General features: G+C 39.5%; 1 protein-coding gene across 2 annotated transcripts in view; it reads left to right on the forward strand.

The window, feature by feature from the left end:
• ITSN1 (intersectin 1) overlaps positions 1-19050 on the forward strand; it is a gene marked incomplete at both ends in the record, with an annotated part of 175868 nt that overhangs the window by 37981 nt on the left and 118837 nt on the right. For both annotated transcript variants that reach the window (XM_079704739.1, XM_079704738.1), the window contains 6 exons: positions 2578-2641; positions 5507-5644; positions 7053-7168; positions 10784-11046; positions 13432-13581; positions 13668-13808. In XM_079704739.1, coding sequence (XP_079560865.1) covers positions 2578-2641; positions 5507-5644; positions 7053-7168; positions 10784-11046; positions 13432-13581; positions 13668-13808 — 872 coding nt within the window. The remainder of the gene's footprint in view (positions 1-2577; positions 2642-5506; positions 5645-7052; positions 7169-10783; positions 11047-13431; positions 13582-13667; positions 13809-19050) is intronic.

Raw genomic sequence — 19050 nt, forward strand, 5'->3', positions numbered from 1 at the left:
GAATTTCATTTTCAAATCTTTGTATAGTCATGTCAAATAGAAAGAATAATTTATTACAGTACATTTTAAAATAGGAGTAAATAAAAGACATTTAATTTGTTTTCCCTTTGTGAGGAATCAATATAAGGTGTGTTTTAGGCTAAATAAGACTGTTGATGGAAGCAGATCAGGTTTGTTGAGATGAAATACAAAGATTATTTTCATGATCACAACTGTGAAAATAATTGTGCGAATCCTCAACCCCAAAAGCAGTTACTCAATTCAGCTTAAGAATTGAGTAAGGTTAAGAAGAATATCAAGAAAGTTGACAATAGTTCCCAGAATGGAAAGAGGCAGAAGTGAAATATTTAGCAGTGGCACAGTTTACCCCATTGATTACCTGGGTTGATTTCGCTGATACACCTGGTTAGGTGGGCACCCCCTTGTTCCTTCCCAACCTGATGTATATGCTACTGCACGCTCTTAAAAGAGACACTCTTATAAAAGAGAGAAGGAGTCCTTCTTAATCTAAGTTATATAAGTAGCTCTAGAATTCAGGTAATGCTATTCTTGCTAGTCCTCTTCCAAAGAGGTATTTTATTATCTCCTTGGTTATTCATATGCTAATCACAAAATGCTAAAAGTCTTGGTCATTGTTTGAGGTAAAGCATTAACTTCATTTAATTGTCTCTCTTCTTTCCGTTCAAGCTTCCCTACTGAAACTTAGCTACCCACCCACTGTGGGCTTTGTGAACTTGAGATTTGTGTTTATTCCCTTAATGTTTCCGTATAAGCCAGTCTGCCTTTCATGAATGTAGGCTTCTACAGAATAGTTCTGTACACTCAGAGCTTGATTTTTATGTTGTCCTGTTACTATCTTTGCTGTTGCTGATCTAATTTAATGTTTCACAACCTTGTCTTAGGACTTAGAGTCAAGTATTAGAAATTGCAAAAGACAGTTGGGGATCTTTTAGTGCAGGGGTCAACAGACTTCTTCTATAAACAGCAAAAGAATGTTTTCAGATTCACTGACAATGCAGGTCTGGGTCTGTATGACACACTGGTGTCAAACCATGTTAAACAGTACTTAAAACTCTACCTTTAAATATTCCTTCAGTGCCCATATAAGCTGGCCTGGTTTTTCATGCTATGTATAAAAGTGACATCTACTGCTTTAGCAGAGTGAGCGAGGCATACAGAGAATTGTGTATACTTATAATTCGCCCTTTCAGGTACAAAAACATTTTAGACTTGCAGTCAGACACTGTCACTGCTCTTCAACTTTGCCATTGCAGTATGAAAGCAGCCCTATATCATGCTTAAATGAATGGGCATGGCTATGTTTCAATAAAACTTTATTTACAAAAACAGGTGGAGGGCTGGATATGGCCTATAGACTGTGGTTTGCCAATCCCTGTTCTAGATCATTTTCCTCATTTCAGAGATAAAAGAACTTCCTAAAAGTAGTTTTGTTAATGTCATGTGTCATTAGGGAGTGGAAGAGTCAGGACTGGAATCCATATGTCCTGATATCCAGGTCCAGGGCTAGTTCTTTTCACTTATTGTTATACTTTTTATTGAGTAGATGAAATATGAACTTTCTTTTATATAGTTCTGAAGTGGGCAGAATTGTTACAAGTATAAATTAAAGCATTCACTAAACTTTTGCTAATTCTACTTTAATGTTGCCAACATTCTAAATACAATGTTAGAGACTAAATAAAATGATCAGTGAACTTTTCTCATTCCAGTATACCACAGAACAAGCAAAATTTTATGCGTGGTAATCTTCCTAACACAGTTGCTACCACTTTCTGTTCCTTGGTCTTCCTGTCATCCTGGGACCACACCTTGGGAGTCAGTGATGGACATAAGACATTTGTCTCTCTCCTCCTAACACTAGTTTATTTAAACATTCAAATTCTTCCATTGTAGCCTTTCTGGTATCTGAGGCTAGTTTCATGCCCAAACTGAAGATATATACAAGTATTTTAAGAAGTGAGAGCTGATTTTGAGAAGAGAGTTGAAATTCCAGGAATTCTTCTTTATCACTAACCTAGGAAATGGCTGTGATAATTGGCCATTTATACAACCTTGAGCAAGTTTTTTTGGTTTAGTTTTGTTTTAGAGTCTGTATAATGAAATGAGTAGAAGAGTTCTCTCTAAGGTCCCTTCCTCCTCTAAGATTCTCTGAATCGTATCTGAATTTGATAGTCATCATGGTGGAGGAAGCAGGTGGTGGCCAAGATGCTGAATTTAGAGAGAATAAGTTTCAGCTTTGTAAATAAAAACCTGATACGAATAGAGACAGTAACCTGGACAAAAGGGCAGGTTATATTTTGAAACTCTAATCCTTTACATACCCATTCCTCATTAAACATCTATTTAAAAAAAATTTATTGACTGTGTGGCAGGTGCTTTGTGTTTCTTGCCTTTTTCATTGGGGCTTAATTTCCTTTTTAAAAAGCCCCTCGGGTAATAGCAAATATTGTTTAAAGCACTGTGATTGCATGAGATTGCATAGTACCTATGTGCAGAACACTGATCAGTGAAGATTTGCTGATTCATCTTTATATTTTTTTCCTGGTTTTTGTTTAGGTCCCCAAGCAAGAACTATTCTTATGCAATCAAGTTTACCACAGGCTCAGCTGGCTTCAATATGGTAAGGAATGAAAAAGTTCCTTGGTTTGTATAAAGTGGAAACTCTATTTCTTAAATTGATACGTCTCATGGGTCTTTAGATTAATACTGTTATTTCTAAGGGGTATATATGGAGTAGGCTTAATTTTCCAATGAGTTGTTATGATTACCCCTCTTACTTTCCCCCCTTTTGATTTTGAAAAATACAAAAGCAGAGCAATCAATATAATGAATTCTCAAGAACTCATAATACAGCCTAGATAAGTCTCACCTCATGACTTGTCCTGGTTCTCCCCTCCTCCTTTCAATTATTTTAAGCCAAATCTCAGTCATTATATCATTTCCATCTGCAAATATTTCAGCTTGTATCTCCAAAAGACATAGGGATTTTTCCCCACATGACTGCAATACCAAAAGTCCACTTAAAACTGTTAATAGTAATTCTTATCCTTAAGTTAATCAGATGGTGTTTAAATTCCTTAGATTGTCTCATAACTTTTTTTTATAGTTGATTTGTTCAAATCAGGACTGAAATAAATCTCTTTTGTAACAATTGGTTGATACATCTTTTAAGTCTCCTTTAACCTATAAACTCCCCCTTGTTTTGTTCTCCACTCCTCCCCCACCCCACCCCACAAAAAAAACCCAGATCATTTGTCCTATAGTTTCTTATAGCCTAACTTTAGCTGATGGCACCCTTGTGGTGTTAATTCATTCTTGTGTTTCCTGTAGATTGGTAGTTAGATCTTGAGCAGGGTTCTCCACCTCAGTGCTATTGACATTTTAGGCACGATGACTCCGTGGTGGAGGCCTGTCCTGTGGACTGTTGATTGTTAAGTAGCATCTCTGGCCTCTGCCTACTGCAGCAGCATGAGCCCCGCCTCCACTTGTGACAATCAGAAATGTCTCCAGACATTGACAGATGTTCTTTGCAGTACTAAATCAATCAATGGTTGAGAACCACTCATCAGGTTAAAGTTTGAATTTTTTTTTTTTTTTTTGCAAAATACATCAGAGATGATACCGAGTACTTTCATCAGCAGGTACATTTATGTCTCTTTGTCTATTTTGTAATGATTTTTAGTAGCTATTGATGAGCCTTGCCTAATCCTATAGGATTCTTTACATTTAAATATTAACTAGAATGTTAAATATTTAATTTTAATATCTAGTTAAATATTAACTAGAATACACACTCTTCAGGAGTGTGTATCTCTCAGTTAGGCATTATCCATTGATTCCACCTGGAAGATAAACCCGGTCTATACCACTTACCTGCTAGGTTCATGATTTTGCTGCAGGCTCATTGATGTGGTTGTTTCATAAGCGGTCAAGCTCTAGTGCTGCTCCCTTCACCCATTATAGTCCCTTCTGCTTTGCGTTAAAGGGTCAGCCTCTTGCAATAGCATAATAACAGACCAGTTAGCAAGCATCTTATATCTATGACACATCTAGACCTCTTTAAGTCTGGGTGTGTACCAGTATCCTAGGGCCCTCTGAAATAAAAACTAAAGACCTAACCTTTATGGACGTTGGTTGTTCTCATGACACTAGAATATAATGAAATGTTTAAGTTTCTCATTTATAACCTGCCCTCTTTGAAAAAAAATACTTGAGTCTTCTCCTACTAGAATATTATATTCTCCTTCTACACGATAAGAAGATATTTAATTAAGTGTGTACAGCCATTCTTCAGGCAAGTATGGGGAAAAAAACAAATAGGAATTCCACCTGCCTTTTAATTGCATTTACCTAGGAGTGGGCAGTGAAAAGGAAGAGAGAGCAAAGTAAAACAGGCAGGGTTTTCATTTGTGGCTCTGTTCTGCTTAAAAACAGGAGTCTGGCCCCTGGAAAAGGCAAAGGTAGAGGGACAGAAAAGAGATCAGTGGTTGCCAGGGCCTGGGGGCAAAGGAAAGGGTGACTGTAAAAAGACAGGAATTTTCGGTGATGATGAAACTTCTATACATTGTAGTAGTTACACAACTGAATGTGTTTGTCAAAACTCGAAGAATTGTACTGTAAAAGGGGTGGATGTTACCATATGGATATTGTACCTTAAAAAAAAAGAGTTTATGCCACCTGAGGAAATTTCAGATTTAAGAGGAGTTTCTTGATTTATCTCATCAGCAAAGCCAGTTAGTTGCCCAGTGTAGCATCTGTCCTGTTGGTATTTCAGTGAACAGTGTTGTGGTCTTGCATCCTCTTTTGGTGTCCAGAAGTTGTTAAGTAAAATCACATTCTTGGACTTGCTAGAAAAATCTGTTTACTTTAATTAGCTACCAGGGCAAGTTGATTATGAAGAACAGTGACGATTGAATCCTGAGATTAAGGAACAGAAAACACCTTGCCTCTGTGGCTGGAGGCCGTAAAGATCCACCCTTGGAGGCCTAGATCAGGGCTTGGTCCAGTGAGCTGAATCTGGCCTGCACCTGGTTTTGTTTTTTAAAACAACTGTGCCCATTTGTTTCTCTATATATTGTCTATGGCTACTTTCCTGCTGCAGCAGCAGAATTCAGTGTGATAGAGACTGTGTGTTCTGCAACGCTTAAATATTTACTATCTGACCTGATAGTCTGCAGAGCGTAGTCTAAGTTAGACACATGGAATGTATGATACATTTAAAATGGGTTGCAATGATTGAGAAGAGTGTAATTTTAATCATAGTTAACATCTGTTGAATGCTGGACACCATCCCAGCTATATGGATTGTCTCATTTTGTCTTTGCAATGGTGGTGTGAAATAGGTACTATTTTTATAAACTGAGGCACAGAGGAACTCAGTTGGCCTAGAGTCAGAATAAGAAAATAGAACGTTTAAATCACTCATGAACAGTAACAAGCATGCATTTTCATGAAACTAGATTACAATGAACTTTTTGTTGAATAGGAATCTTTCTGACATTGATCAAGATGGAAAACTCACAGCAGAAGAATTTATCCTGGCTATGCACCTAATTGATGTAGCTATGTCTGGCCAACCACTGCCACCGGTCCTGCCCCCAGAATACATTCCACCTTCCTTTAGGTAAGGAATATTTGGCTCTCATAAGAAATTGTGTGCTGAGTATGTGAATTTCAAACTTGGCTTTGTATCTTATAGTCATTTTTTATTCTTGGCAAGTAAATGAAATATCTATGAATTCAAGCAAATCTTCTTAGGTAGGTTTGTGTTAATCTTTCCCTGTTCTGTTCTTTAAAGTACTTATAGGATATTAGTAAAACAGTCAAGTAAAACATCACAGATTTTGTGACTTTTGAGACAGTCCATATAATCAAAGCTCACCCAAAACTTTAGCAGTTTAAGTGCAATGATATCAACCTGTACATAGAAAATAAAGCAAGGAGATTCTGCCTATGAATTCTACACATTCCAGACAGAGGTAACGAAATGCTGGCAATGTAGAAATTATAATCAGGAAGATAATTAAAGGAAATTTTCATGGTCTGAAACATAACCTCAGTGGAGACATTGAGAGGGTAGTTCAGGGTCCAGTTGGGAAGACTCTGCAGTTACTGGTATCCTCCACCTACCCACAACCACGCATACACAGCTCTCTTGGACAAATGTGTCTCAAACCTTTAACTCAAAAGACAAATTTGAGATCTTACGAATACAAAGAAGAACAAAAGAAGCACAGATAAGAATTTCTGTGCTAATTCCTCACGGGAAGGACTGGGGGAAAAATCCCCATAAAAGTATGAGACATGAAGCCATCACTGTCAGCACATACACGGTGCAGGGGGGAGCTGAGAAAACTGTGAATGTGTAGGAAGAAACCGGTAGCTGGACAGTTTGCCCATAAAAATCTCACAGCTTCAAGAATTGCTACAAGAAACACAACACTGGAAGCTGATAAAAAAACATAAAAAGTAGATAGGTAGATCGGTTTAAAAGAGCAAGATTAATGGTGTAAAGTGAAACTAACCAGTAAACTAAGTGATTTGTTTTAAGGACTATAAAGTGTAGACATTTCATGTGTTTATTAAGAGATAACATGGAGAGACTTTGTAAAGGGGGAAAAAAAAAGATGCTTTCAGTTAGCTGAGCTGCTAATCTTCCCTTGGAAATTTAATGTTCCATAGGAGGGTTATGATCGTAACAGCGAACACTTACTATGTCCCAGGTACTGCTCTAACCACCTGACAATTGTTCATTGATTTAATCCTTTGGAATTGTCCTACTTTTGGTGATGGTTCTAAACATTTGAATGAATATGGTACTCAGAGTCTGATGACGTTCAGATACTCATTTTTAAGAAACTCTTTGTAAATAGAGAAGACCAAATCTTTATCTTTTCCTCACTAAAAATGAAATTTGCTCCATGATATGTGGCATAATCTTAAAAAAAATTTTTTTTCATAACTTACCCAATTCTACCTAGACAGCTTTACATGAATCCTTTTTTTTTTTTTCTTTTTTTCCACAACTGCAGAAGAGTTCGATCTGGCAGTGGTATATCTGTCATAAGCTCAACTTCGGTAGATCAGAGGTTACCAGAGGAACCAGTTTTAGAAGATGAACAGCAACAACTAGAAAAGAAATTACCTGGTAAGACAGTCCTTATATTTGAATTATAGCATATTAGAGATTTTCTATCTCTAAGGCAAAGATGGAGGTAAAAATAAATTTAGCTTTTGACATTCTTGCTATGTTTCTTTTTTAAAATTTTATTTATTTTATTTTTTTGCTGTGTTGGGTCTTTGTTGCTGTGCACAGGCTTTTCTCTGGTTGCAGCGAGCAGGGACTACTCTTTGTTGCGGTGCGCGGGCTTCTTATTGCGGTGGCTTCTCTTATTGCAGAGCATAGGCTCTAGGCACGTGGGCTTCAGTAGTTGTGGCAGCAGGCTCAGTAGTTGTGGCTCACAGGCTCTCTAGAGCTCAGGCTCAGTAGTTGTGGTGCACGGGCTTAGTTGCTCCGCAGCATGTGGGATCTTCCCGGACCAGGGCTCGAACCCGTGTCCCCTGCATTGACAGGCGGATTCTTAACGACTGAGCCACCAGGGAAGCCCTTGCTATGTTTCTTTAACTGACCTTAGTCAGAAAGGAGACACTTTTCATATGCTTTTGGATTTGAATATATGTATAGAAATAAGAACATTATGTACTCTGCTATGCACCCTTGTTCTAGCTTTTAAATTGAAATCTGATTATTTACCACTTAACAAAAATTTTATAAATGTTATCTATAAAATGCTCAAAAATGATAAGCCTTTAAGGTGGTTGCTTAATACCACCAGTGCAGAAATAGAATGTAAAATAGCCTACTGTTGTTTTCTCATGTTGTTATAGAATCGGAAGCTCTTTGATAACAAGAAGTTATTTTAAATTTAATATGAACCTAATTTAAATTATCCTCATTTACAAAGATAAATTCATCATACTATTAAAATATTCTATGGTAGCTATGAATTATTAATGATGAGATGACAATTGATACTGACACCCTAATGAAATTTATTATGGAACCTCTTTATGTTAAATACTCTGTCAGTGTCATTTTGTTGCATTTAAAGTGCTCAGGGAATAATTGACCTGCTCAGGACACTAGCTCTCCTAGTCTCCCCTTGAACTAAATTACTTTTTGTTCAGTGATAAACTGCTTACTGAAAATGTTCTTTGTTCAAGTGTGTTGAGTACAGTGAAGAATCTAAATGTTAATAATACATGGTCCATGCCCTCTAGAAGGTTATAATACAACTGAGGATTTAAGACATCCATATAAACAAACATCAAAGCAGTGCATAAGTATGATAAATTCCTGAAGACAGAATTATAGATGCACAGCAGAGCTTACTTATAGCTGGTTGGCATAGACTGGGAAATACACAAGCAATTAAATCTCTATGGAAGAGGTCACAGTTGAGTTGAGATTTGAAGAGTAATTGGGTCATTACAAGTGGAAGGGAGGAACATTTCAGGTTGATGATAATGGGAATAAAGTCTTAAAGCAAATAAGGACAGGAATCCTTAGAATTTGGAATTTTCTTTTTCTGTTGGTAGAAGACATTCATTTAAAGTTTTGAACAGGATGTGACAGTATTAGAGTTTTTGGTTAGTGCATTCTTTCTTTCAACAACCATTTATTATGTGCCTCTGTGTACCAGAAATAGGGCCAGATTTTGGAATTAAAAAGATGTATAGGGACGTTCAGTTTTTTTTCTTTTTTTTTAATTGAGGTAAAATTTACTTAAGATAAAATTGATCATTTTGAAGTGTACAATTCAGTGGCTGTCTAAGTCAGCTTGGGCTTCCATAATAAAATGTCATAGTCTGGGTGGCTCAAACAGCAGAAATTTATTTCTCACAGTTCTGGAGGATAGGAAGTCCAAGATCAGGGTGCCATCCACTTCCGTTCCTGGTGAGGGCACTCTTCCTGACTTGCAGATGGCTGCATTCTCACTGGGTTCTCACATGGCCTTTCCTCGGTGTGTACACATGGAAAAAGAAAGATAGCTCTCTCTTCCTTTTCTTATAAGGCCACTAATTCATAATGAGGGCCCCATCGTCATGACCTTATCTTAACTGGAATTACAAAGTTCCCATCTCCAAATACCAGCCCATTTGGGGGTTAGGGTTTCAACCTATAAATTGGTGGGGTGGAAAACATTCAGTCCAAAACAGTGGCCATACCTAGTTACTCTCCATTCTCCCTTTTCCCCAGCCCCTGGAAATCACCAGTCTGCTTTCTGTCTCTTTGGATTTACCTCTTCTGGATATTTCATATAAATGGTATTATTCAGTGGGTGACCTTTTACGTCCAACTTCTTTCACTTAGCATAGTGTTTTTGAGATTCATCCACATTGTAGCATGTATCATTACTTCATTCCTTTCTCTGACAGAGGGGACTTTCGATTTTAAGGTGGCAGAGTAAAATGGATGCTGCCTGTTCTGAAATCACCAAAGGAGCCAGAAGAACAAGAAAATAAAACTTGCTTGCCATCTCTGATCTCTAATCTAACTACAGTATGTAAGGAAGGTCTGTTTTCAGTGAAGGCCAGACAGGAATGTGGGAAGAAGCCAAGAAAGGATGCTCACAGCTACCCATCTCAAGACAGTGTGTGAAGTGACGGTCCTTGAAATAGATTGGGAACAATGGGAATGACATGCCGCACAGGCTGGCAGTGAGAGCTTCCCTTGTCTGGGGCTGGCTCCAAGGAGAAGCGTGTGAAGCAAACACAAAACTGAATAGACGCTGCTGAAAACATAGTAAGGGATGTGGTGGATGGAATTTTTTTTTAAGTAAAATAAAATGGATGTAAACAGTGTTAGCAAGGATCAGAGAAAAACAATTACTGACCTGGGGATAGTTCTAAAATTCATAATTGGTGTTCTCAAAGAAGGAAACTGAGTAATGAGTTAGAAAAAATAATTTACCGAGTATCATTTCCATGATGATTAGGGCACAACCTGCTCTTCAGTGTGAAACCCAGGAGGAGACTTACCTTCTTACCTCTGCGTTCAGAAACTGTCTTGTCTGTTAAAATTGAAGACACAACAGCACGGTTTTAAGCAAAGAAAAAAGAGGTAGAAAGGGAAAGATTCGTGGTACAGAAGTGACAGGGGGTCAATTGCTGAATCCAGGTCATAGAAAAGGGAAAAGGTAGAGTGACAGGGAATGTATGGAGGTTGGGTGATGATGCAGAACTGCTGTCAAAAGATTATTCCAGGGTTTCCCTGGTGGCGCAGTGGTTGAGAGTCCGCCTGCCGATGCAGGGGGCGTGGGTTCGTGCCCCGGTCTGGGAAGATCCCACATGCTGCGGAGCGGCGGGGCCCGTGAGCCATGGCCGCTGAGCCTGCACGTCCGGAGCCTGTGCTCCGCAACGGGAGAGGCCCCAACAGTGAGAGGCCCACGTACCGCAAAAAAAAAAAAAGAAAAAAAGATTATTCCAAAACCGCGTTTGGCATTTCGAACACTATGATGTGGTTCATCTGGAGGGGAGAGAGTATATAAGCAAGAAGCTGAGTTAAAAAAAAAAAAAAAAAAGAAGCTGGGTGAAGGGCACGTTCATAGTGCTTATCAATGAGGGCACAGGTGAGAAAGAAACTTTTGGAGTTCGGGTTTGCAGGTACACCACACATTTCCAATATGCCATTGAGTTTTCCCTTTGAAAATGCTATGTTGACAATCATGGCTTTTCCTAATCGTTACGTCTTGTTTTAAAGTAACCTTTGAAGATAAGAAGCGTGAGAACTTTGAACGTGGCAATCTGGAGCTGGAGAAACGGAGACAAGCGCTCTTGGAGCAGCAGCGCAAAGAACAAGAGCGCCTGGCCCAGCTGGAGAGGGCGGAGCAGGAGAGGAAGGAGCGGGAGCGCCAGGAACAGGAGCGCAAGAGGCAACTGGAGCTGGAGAAGCAGCTGGAAAAGCAGCGGGAGCTGGAACGTCAGAGAGAGGAGGAGCGCAGGAAAGAAATCGAGAGGCGAGAGGTGAGCAGCTGGGGAGCAGCCCCGACATGATCACGTGTGCTCTTCCAGAGCTGTTTCAGTAATATATTAACACGGTCTTTTTTTTCTTTTTACAGTTCAGTAGTTTTAGTTATTCACAAAGTTGTGCAACTGTCACCACTAATTCATCACCCCAAAAAGAAACTCCTTACCCATTAAGTGGTTACTCCCCATTCCCCCTCCTCCTGCCCTTAACAACCACGAATTTCCTTGCTCTCTCCATAGGTTAGCCTATTCTGGACATTTTGTATAAGTGGATTCACATAATATGTGGCCTTTTGTGTCTGGCTTTCGATGAGCATGTTTTCGTGCTAAGTTGTAGCGTGAATCAATACTTTATTCCTTTTTGTGGTTGAACAGTATTCCATTATATGGATAGACCACATTTTATTTATCTCCATTCATCAGTTGATGGACATTTGGGTTGTTTCCACTTTTTGGCTATTTTGAATACTGTTGCTATGAACGTTCACGTACAAGTTTTTTTTGTGTGTGTGTGGTACGCGGGCCTCTCACTGTTGTGGCCTCTCCCATTGCGGAGCACAGGCTCCAGATGCGCAGGCTCAGCGGCCATGGCTCACGGGCCCAGCCGCTCTGCAGCATGTGTGATCTTCCCGGACCGGGGCACGAACCCATGTCCCCTGCATCGGCAGGCAGACTCTCAACCACTGCGCCACCAGGAAAGCCCATGTACAAGTTTTTGATAATACAGTCTTGTAACAAACTGTTGATAGCAGTTAAGTATTTTTTTCTAGCCTTTTTTCTGCATTCACATACAAATATAGAAACAAAAAGGTTTATATGGTGGAGTGGTTGAAGGTTTAGTGAAATTGTTTTTTTAAACCGCTGTAATGGTGTCACACTAATTTTATTGTTCTGCATCTTTTTCTTTTTCCTTTAGAAAATATGTCTCATAATCTTCCCTGTATTTTATGAATGGCTTCCTAAATTTGGTGCCATACCTGGATAGGGGCCAAGCCTATCTCCTGTCTGTCTTTCCAATTTTAGTATATTGTTTTTTAAAATTAATTAATTAATTTAATTATTTATGGCTGCATTGGGTCTTCATTGCTGCGTGCTGGCTACTCTTTGTTGCGGTGCGTGGGCTTCTCATTGCGGTGGCTTCTCTTGTTGCAGAGCACGGGCTCTAGGCACATAGGCTTCAGTAGTCATGACACACGGGCTCAGTAGTTGTGGCTCGCGGGCTCTAGAGTGCAGACTCAGTAGTTGTGGCGCATGGTCTTAGTTGCTCCGCGGCATGTGGAGTCCTCCCGGACCAGGGCTCGAACCTGTGTCCCCTGCATTGGCAGGCGGATTCTTAACCACTGCACCACCAGGGAAGTCCTAGTATATTGTTACAGAAGCAATGACGTGATTCTCTTGTGTGGATAAAATGTATTTTAAAGATGGGGGATTTGTCTTTATAAAAAAATAATACTTTGGTTTCGTCTCCTGATGATTGCTTTAGAAAACTTGTAGCTATAAGCTGCCTTTCATTCGGGCAGACACACACAGATACTAACAGGATTTTCATTTCCAGAATGACAACCAAAAGGTAGACAACCTTTCCTTCTTCAATGTTTTTTTTTTAAAAAAAAGTATTTTAGAGTGTTTATTCAGGATTATTTAATTGACATTTACCATGTACCAGGCATTGATAGTCCCTGGAGATATGGTGATGAATAGGAACTCCACCTGTCCTCCAGGCCCTTACAGTGTAGTTGGAGCACAGGTATGTAAGAAGCGATTACAATACAATAAAGAGTGCCAGGTGCTCCGACAGATACTCTGCCTAGCAGCCATCAGAGTCAGCGTTGAAGAGAGCTGACATTGCCAGAGAAATTACAGAGCCTTCTGTGCTAAAAAGGAAATGAATGATTAGGGAGGTGGGGGTCACAAACTTTTAAAGCTTGAGACAAATAATAACCTCTCATGTGACAGAAGAAATAATAACTACTTGTTTGATGGAAGAAAGCTATTTTTGTTTTGTTTTTTGTTCTGGGGTTTTTGGTTTGATTTTACTAGATTGATCTTCCTTGTTTTTTATGAGTCAGTAAATAAGGAAGAGCAGCTTATTTAGCACACCAAGCATCCTTAGCGGCATAAAGAATTGAATGTCAGTGGTGAAACAATCCAGTCTGTTCTCAACTCATGTAAATATAATAGCCTTTCTGAATATTCTTTTTTCCTATAGAAGGAATATTATATTTGTATAAAATTTTTCTGCTATTTTAAAATAAAAATTTCTTGTAATGTTTAATAATATTTCACCCCTAAAAGAAAAGACTTACTAGATGTAATGCTTACTAAGAGACCTTGAAGAGTGTAAGAACTGAACAATTAATAAATCGTCTGTGTGTGTCACAGGCTGCAAAACGGGAGCTTGAAAGGCAACGACAGCTTGAATGGGAACGGAATCGAAGACAAGAACTATTAAATCAAAGAAACAAAGAACAAGAGGACATAGTTGTGCTGAAAGCAAAGAAAAAGACTTTGGAATTTGAATTAGAAGCTCTAGTGAGTAGTTTGATTATGCTTTGGGAATCTACTTACATTGAACCATTAAAATGCTAATAATTCGTATTATTTTTCATTTGTTAAAGAATGATAAGAAGCATCAACTAGAAGGAAAACTTCAAGATATCAGATGTCGATTGACAACCCAAAGGCAAGAAATTGAGAGCACAAACAAATCTAGAGAGTTGAGAATTGCTGAAATCACCCACCTACAGCAACAATTACAGGTGAGAAAATATGTCCCTTAAAAGCTTTTTGGCTTACATGCCTTTCTCTGATTCATCTCATTCATTTATTCACTCAACAAACATCAAGCATCTAATAGGCGCTGGGAAGCCAAGATGAAGTAGACAAGGTCCTTGCCTGAAAATAGGTTGTCTAGTAACTCAGCACACTTGCTGAGACTGCTGCATGCCAGCTCAATGCAAGCTCTGGTAAGCACTGAGGATCCAGCAGTGGACAGCAGACAGGAACCCCGCCCTCACGGAGCTTACCTTCTGTTTGCAGGGGAGACAAGCACTAATAAAATGACAAGTATATACTCTGTTAGAAGATGAAAAGTTGCTCTGGAGAGCGAGTAGGGAAGCGAGTCCCCAGTAGTAAGGAGGGCTGTGATTTTGAGTAATGTGGTCAGGACAGGCCTCTCTCTGAACATGCTTTTTGAGCAAAGACTTGAAAGAGATGAGTGGCTGAGCCATGTGAATATCTGGCAGAGCAAGCTATAGGTAGGGAAACAATAGTGCAGAAGACCTGAGGCTGTCGCTGGTCTCTGGGATGCCAGTTGCAGCAAGGAGACCACTGTGGTTGGAGCAAGTGGGGGCTGGATCACACAGGACCTACAGTGCATTCATGGGACTTTTGCTTACCATGATAAGCACAATAAAGAAGTGCAGTTAAGTATATTAGGGGGAGTTCCAGAGATGTACGTATACACAACAGTTGGAGACACAGTGGAGTACTCTAAGCAGTTCTGCTTTCATTTTATTATCTATCCAACCTTGACCACCAAGTTGTTACAATATCACCTGGTTTGGTTTCAAGTGTTGAGCTAGGGGGCCATCAAATTCATGTAGATATTGTTCTGCATATCATCATGAAAGATGATCAGTTTTGAGCATTGTGACTTTTTTTTTTGTAAGTCGTTTTAAGACCTCTGAGTTCTCAGAGACGTTTTCTTTCTTTCTTTCTTTCTTTCTATTTATTTGTTTGTTTGTTTGTTTGTTTAGGCTGCGTTGGGTCTTTCTTGCTGCATGCGGGCTTTCTCTAGTTGCGGTGAGCGGGGCCTACCCTTCATTGCGGTGCTCAGGCTTCTCATTGGGTGGATTCTCTTGTTGTGGAGCACAGGCTCTAGGCACGCGGGCCCAGTCGTTGTGGCTCACGGGCTGTAGAGCGCGGGCTCAGTAGTTGTGGTGCACGGGCTTAGTTGCTCCACAGCATATGGGATCTTCCTGGACCAGGGCTTGAACCCGTGTCTCCTGCATTGGCAGGTGGATTCTTAACCACTGCGCCACCGGGGAAGTCCCTTGAACATTGTGACTTTTATTTCAGCTTCTTCCTCTCTGCATGCTGTTTTTGAGATTTATCCATATTGTTGAGTGAATCAGTTGTTTGTTCCTTTTCATCACTGAGTAGTATTTCCTTATTTATCCCCTCACCTGTTGAGGGACATGTAGGTTTTTTCCAGCTTGGGACTGTTTTTTTTTTTTAATTTATTTTTGGCTGCGTTGGGTCTTCATCGCTGCGCGCAGGCCTTCTCTAGCTGCGGCGAGCAGGGACTACTCTTTGTTGCAGTGTGCGGGCTTCTCATTGCAGTGGCTTCTCATTGTGGAGCACGGGCTCTAGGCGCACGGGATTCAGTAGCTGTGGCTCGCGGGCTCAGTAGTTGTGGCTCGCAGGCTCTAGAGCGCAGGCTCAGTAGTTGTGGTGCAAGGGCTCAGTTGCTCAGCGGCACGTGGGATCTTCCCGGACCAGGGATCAAACCCGTGTCCCCTGCACCAGCAGGCGGATTCCTAACCACTACACCACCAGGGAAGTCCCTGGTTTGGGACTTTATGAATTAAGCTGCAATGAGTATTTACTTATACATCTTTATGTGGAAATGTATTTTATTTCTCTTGGTTAAATTTTAGGAGTGGAATTACTATGTCATGTAAGTATGTGTTTAATCCTATCAGGAACTATCAAATTGTTTGCAAAGTGGTTGTACCATTTTACATTCTCACCAGGAGTGTATGAGTCCTTCAGTTGTTCCTCATTCTTGTCAACACTTGATATTGCCATTATTTTTAATTTTAACATCTCTGGTGTGTGTGTAACAATATCTCATGTGGCTTTAATTTGCATTTTCCTGCAGGCTAATTGATGTTGGTCATTGTTTCATATGTGTATTAGTATGCATCTTCTTCTGTGTGTCTTTTGTGAAAAAATCTTTAGCTCATTTTTTAGTAGGTTGTTTAGCATATTATCAAAGTTCTTTATATATTCTTGTAAGAAGTCCTTTTTTAAAAAAATATTTTATTTATTTATTTATTTGGTTGTGCCGTGTCTTAGTTGTGTCAGGCAGGCTCCTTAGTTGCAGCTCACAGGCTCCTTAGTTGTGGCTCGCTGGCTTCTTAGTTGCAGCATGTGTGCTCCTTAGTTGTGGCAGGAGGGCTCCTTAGTTGCAGCTTGCTGGCTCCTTAGTTGTGGCATGCAAACTCTTAGTTGCGGCATGCATGTGGGATCTAGTTCCTTGACCAGGGATTGAACCTGGGCCCTCTGCATTAAGGGCGTGGAATCTTAACCACTGCACCACCAGGGAAGTCCCAGAAGTCCTTTGTCAGATAGATGTTTTGCAAACATTTTCGCCCAGTCTGTGGCTTACCTTTTCATTTTTGTAATGGTGTTCTTTAAAGGGCAGACATGTTTAATTTTGGGAAAGTTCAATTTATTCATTTTTTTCTTTTATGGTTTACACTTTCCGTGTTCGATGCAAGAAATCTTTGACTATCCCAAGGTTGCAGATATTTTCTCTTATCTTTTCTTCCAGAAGTGTTACCCTTTTATATTACATGTTTAGGTCTGTGATCCATTTCAGGTTCATTTTTACTTAAGTGTAAGGTAAGGGGTGAGGTTCGTTTTTTTCCATACCGACACCCAGTTGTTCTAGCAACATTTATTAAAAACACTGTCCTTTTCCCCCATTGAATTGCCTTGGTAGCTTGCTGATAATCAGTTAACCACATTTGTAAAAAACCTTTTCTAGATTCTCTTCTGTTCCTTTGATCTATGTCTATCCTTTCACCAGTATTTCACTCTGTTGATAATTTTAGTTTTATAATAATTTTTGAAATCAGGTAGTGTGAGTTCTTCAATATTTTTCTTTTTCAAATTATTTTGGCTATTTTAGGTCCTTTACATTTCCACAGAAGCTTTTAAAATCATCATGTCGGTTTTTACAAAGGTACTTAGAGTTTTTATTGGAATTCCATTGAATTTATAGATCAGTATGGGAAGAATTGACATCTTAACAATATTGAGTCTTAACAGTATATCTCTTAATTTTATTTGGGTTGTTACAAATTTCTTACAGCAGTGTTTTGTAGTTTTCAGTGTACAAGTCTTGTACGTATTTTGTAAAGTTTAGCCCTAATTATTTCAAGGTTTTTTTTTTTTTAAATAAATTTCTTTCTTTATTTATTTTTGCTGTGTTGGGTCTTCGTTTCTGTGTGCAGGCTTTCTCTAGTTGCGGCAAGCGGGGGCCACTCCTCATCGCAGTGTGCGGGCCTCTCGCTGTCGCGGCCTCTCTTGTTGCGGAGCACAGGCTCGAGACGCGCAGGCTCAGCGGCCATGGCTCTCGGGCCTAGTTGCTCTGCGGCATATGGGATCTTCCTGGACCAGGGCTCAAACCCATGTCCCCTGCACTGGCAGGCAGATTCTCAACACTGCACCACCAGGGAAGCCCTATTTCAAGGTTTTTGATGCTATTGTGTATTACATATTTTAATTTCAATTTACAGTTGTTTGATGCCAGTATATAGAAACAATTCATTTTCATATATTGACATTATATGTGTGATATTGCCTAACTCATTTATTAGTTCTAATAGCTTTATTGTAGCTTCCTTAGAATTTCTACATACATAAACATTGTGAATAAGGATAACTTTATTTCTTCTTTTTCTTTTTTTTTAAAATATTTATTTATTTATTCATTTGGCTGCACCAGGTCTTAGTTGTGGCAGGCGGGCTCCTCACTTGTGGCTTGCAAACTCTTAGTTGTGGCATGCATGTGGGTTCTAGTTCCCTGACCAGGGGTTGAACCCGGGCCCCCTGCATTGGGAGCATGGAGTCTTAACCACTGCACCACCATAACTTTATTTTTTTTCCAATCTATACGCCTTTTATTTCTTTTTTTGTCTTAACTGCATTGATTACAACCTTTAGTACTGTGTTGAATAGAAGTGGTGAGAGTCTTGTTCTTGATCTTAGGAGCAAAGCATTCAGTCTCTCACCATGAAGTATGATGTTAACTGTAGGTTTTTTTTGATGGATGCCCTTTATTAGGGTGAGGGACTTCCCTTTTTTTCCTTGTTTGCTGACAGTTTTTATCATGAATGGGTGTTGAATTGGGACTTATTCTTTTGTCCTGCATTTATTGAGATGTTTATGTGTTTATTTTCTCCTTTATTTTGTTAATATGGCGATATTTGAATGTTAAACCAACCTTCCATTCTTGGGGTAAACTGCACTTGGTCATGGTGTATTATTGTTTAACAAACATTTTGCTGGATTCAACTTGCTGTTATTAGGGGTCTCTATTGAAATTCATGAAGGATATTAGTTTATCGATTTCTCATAATGTCCTTGTCTAGCTTTGGTATCAGGGTAATAAATAAGAAACTAAGCTGTAGGGTATTCTTTTCTCTTTTAGTTTCTAAAAATATATGATAGTAGTCTTTCCTTGATATCTGTGGGGGCACTGGTTCCAAGTTGCCTGGGGATACCAAAATCTGTGGGTGCTCAATTCCTTTATGTAAAACGGATAGTACTGTAGTCCTTCCATATCGGCGTATTTGGATTGAAATTCGATCCTAGGCTGGTTGAATCCAGATATGGTGGACTGACTGTAGTGGTAGCTACCATTTATCGAAGGCTGGCATGTGTCAGTGTGCTCAGTGCTAAGACCTTAATGTGGATATTTAATAGAGTCCCACAGTAATCTGGTAAGGGCACTATCATTACTCTCATGTTATATGTGAGAAAGTGAAGATTCGAGAAGGGAACATTCTAGAATCAGTTTCTGGCATTCAGTTTCTGGCTGGGAAATAGGAATCCAAATTCAAATCCAGATCTTTGTGACTTCAAGACTTTACTTCCAACCTTGACACTACACTGCCTTCCTAGCTAACCCCATCAGCTTGTCTCTTAAAATCCTGTATATTTCTATAAAACTTTCTCTCACCTCCTGGAATAGTTGTCAGGTTCCAG

Source organism: Hyperoodon ampullatus (genome assembly GCF_949752795.1).
Source record: "Hyperoodon ampullatus genome assembly, chromosome: 5".
Taxonomy (NCBI): domain Eukaryota; kingdom Metazoa; phylum Chordata; class Mammalia; order Artiodactyla; family Ziphiidae; genus Hyperoodon; species Hyperoodon ampullatus.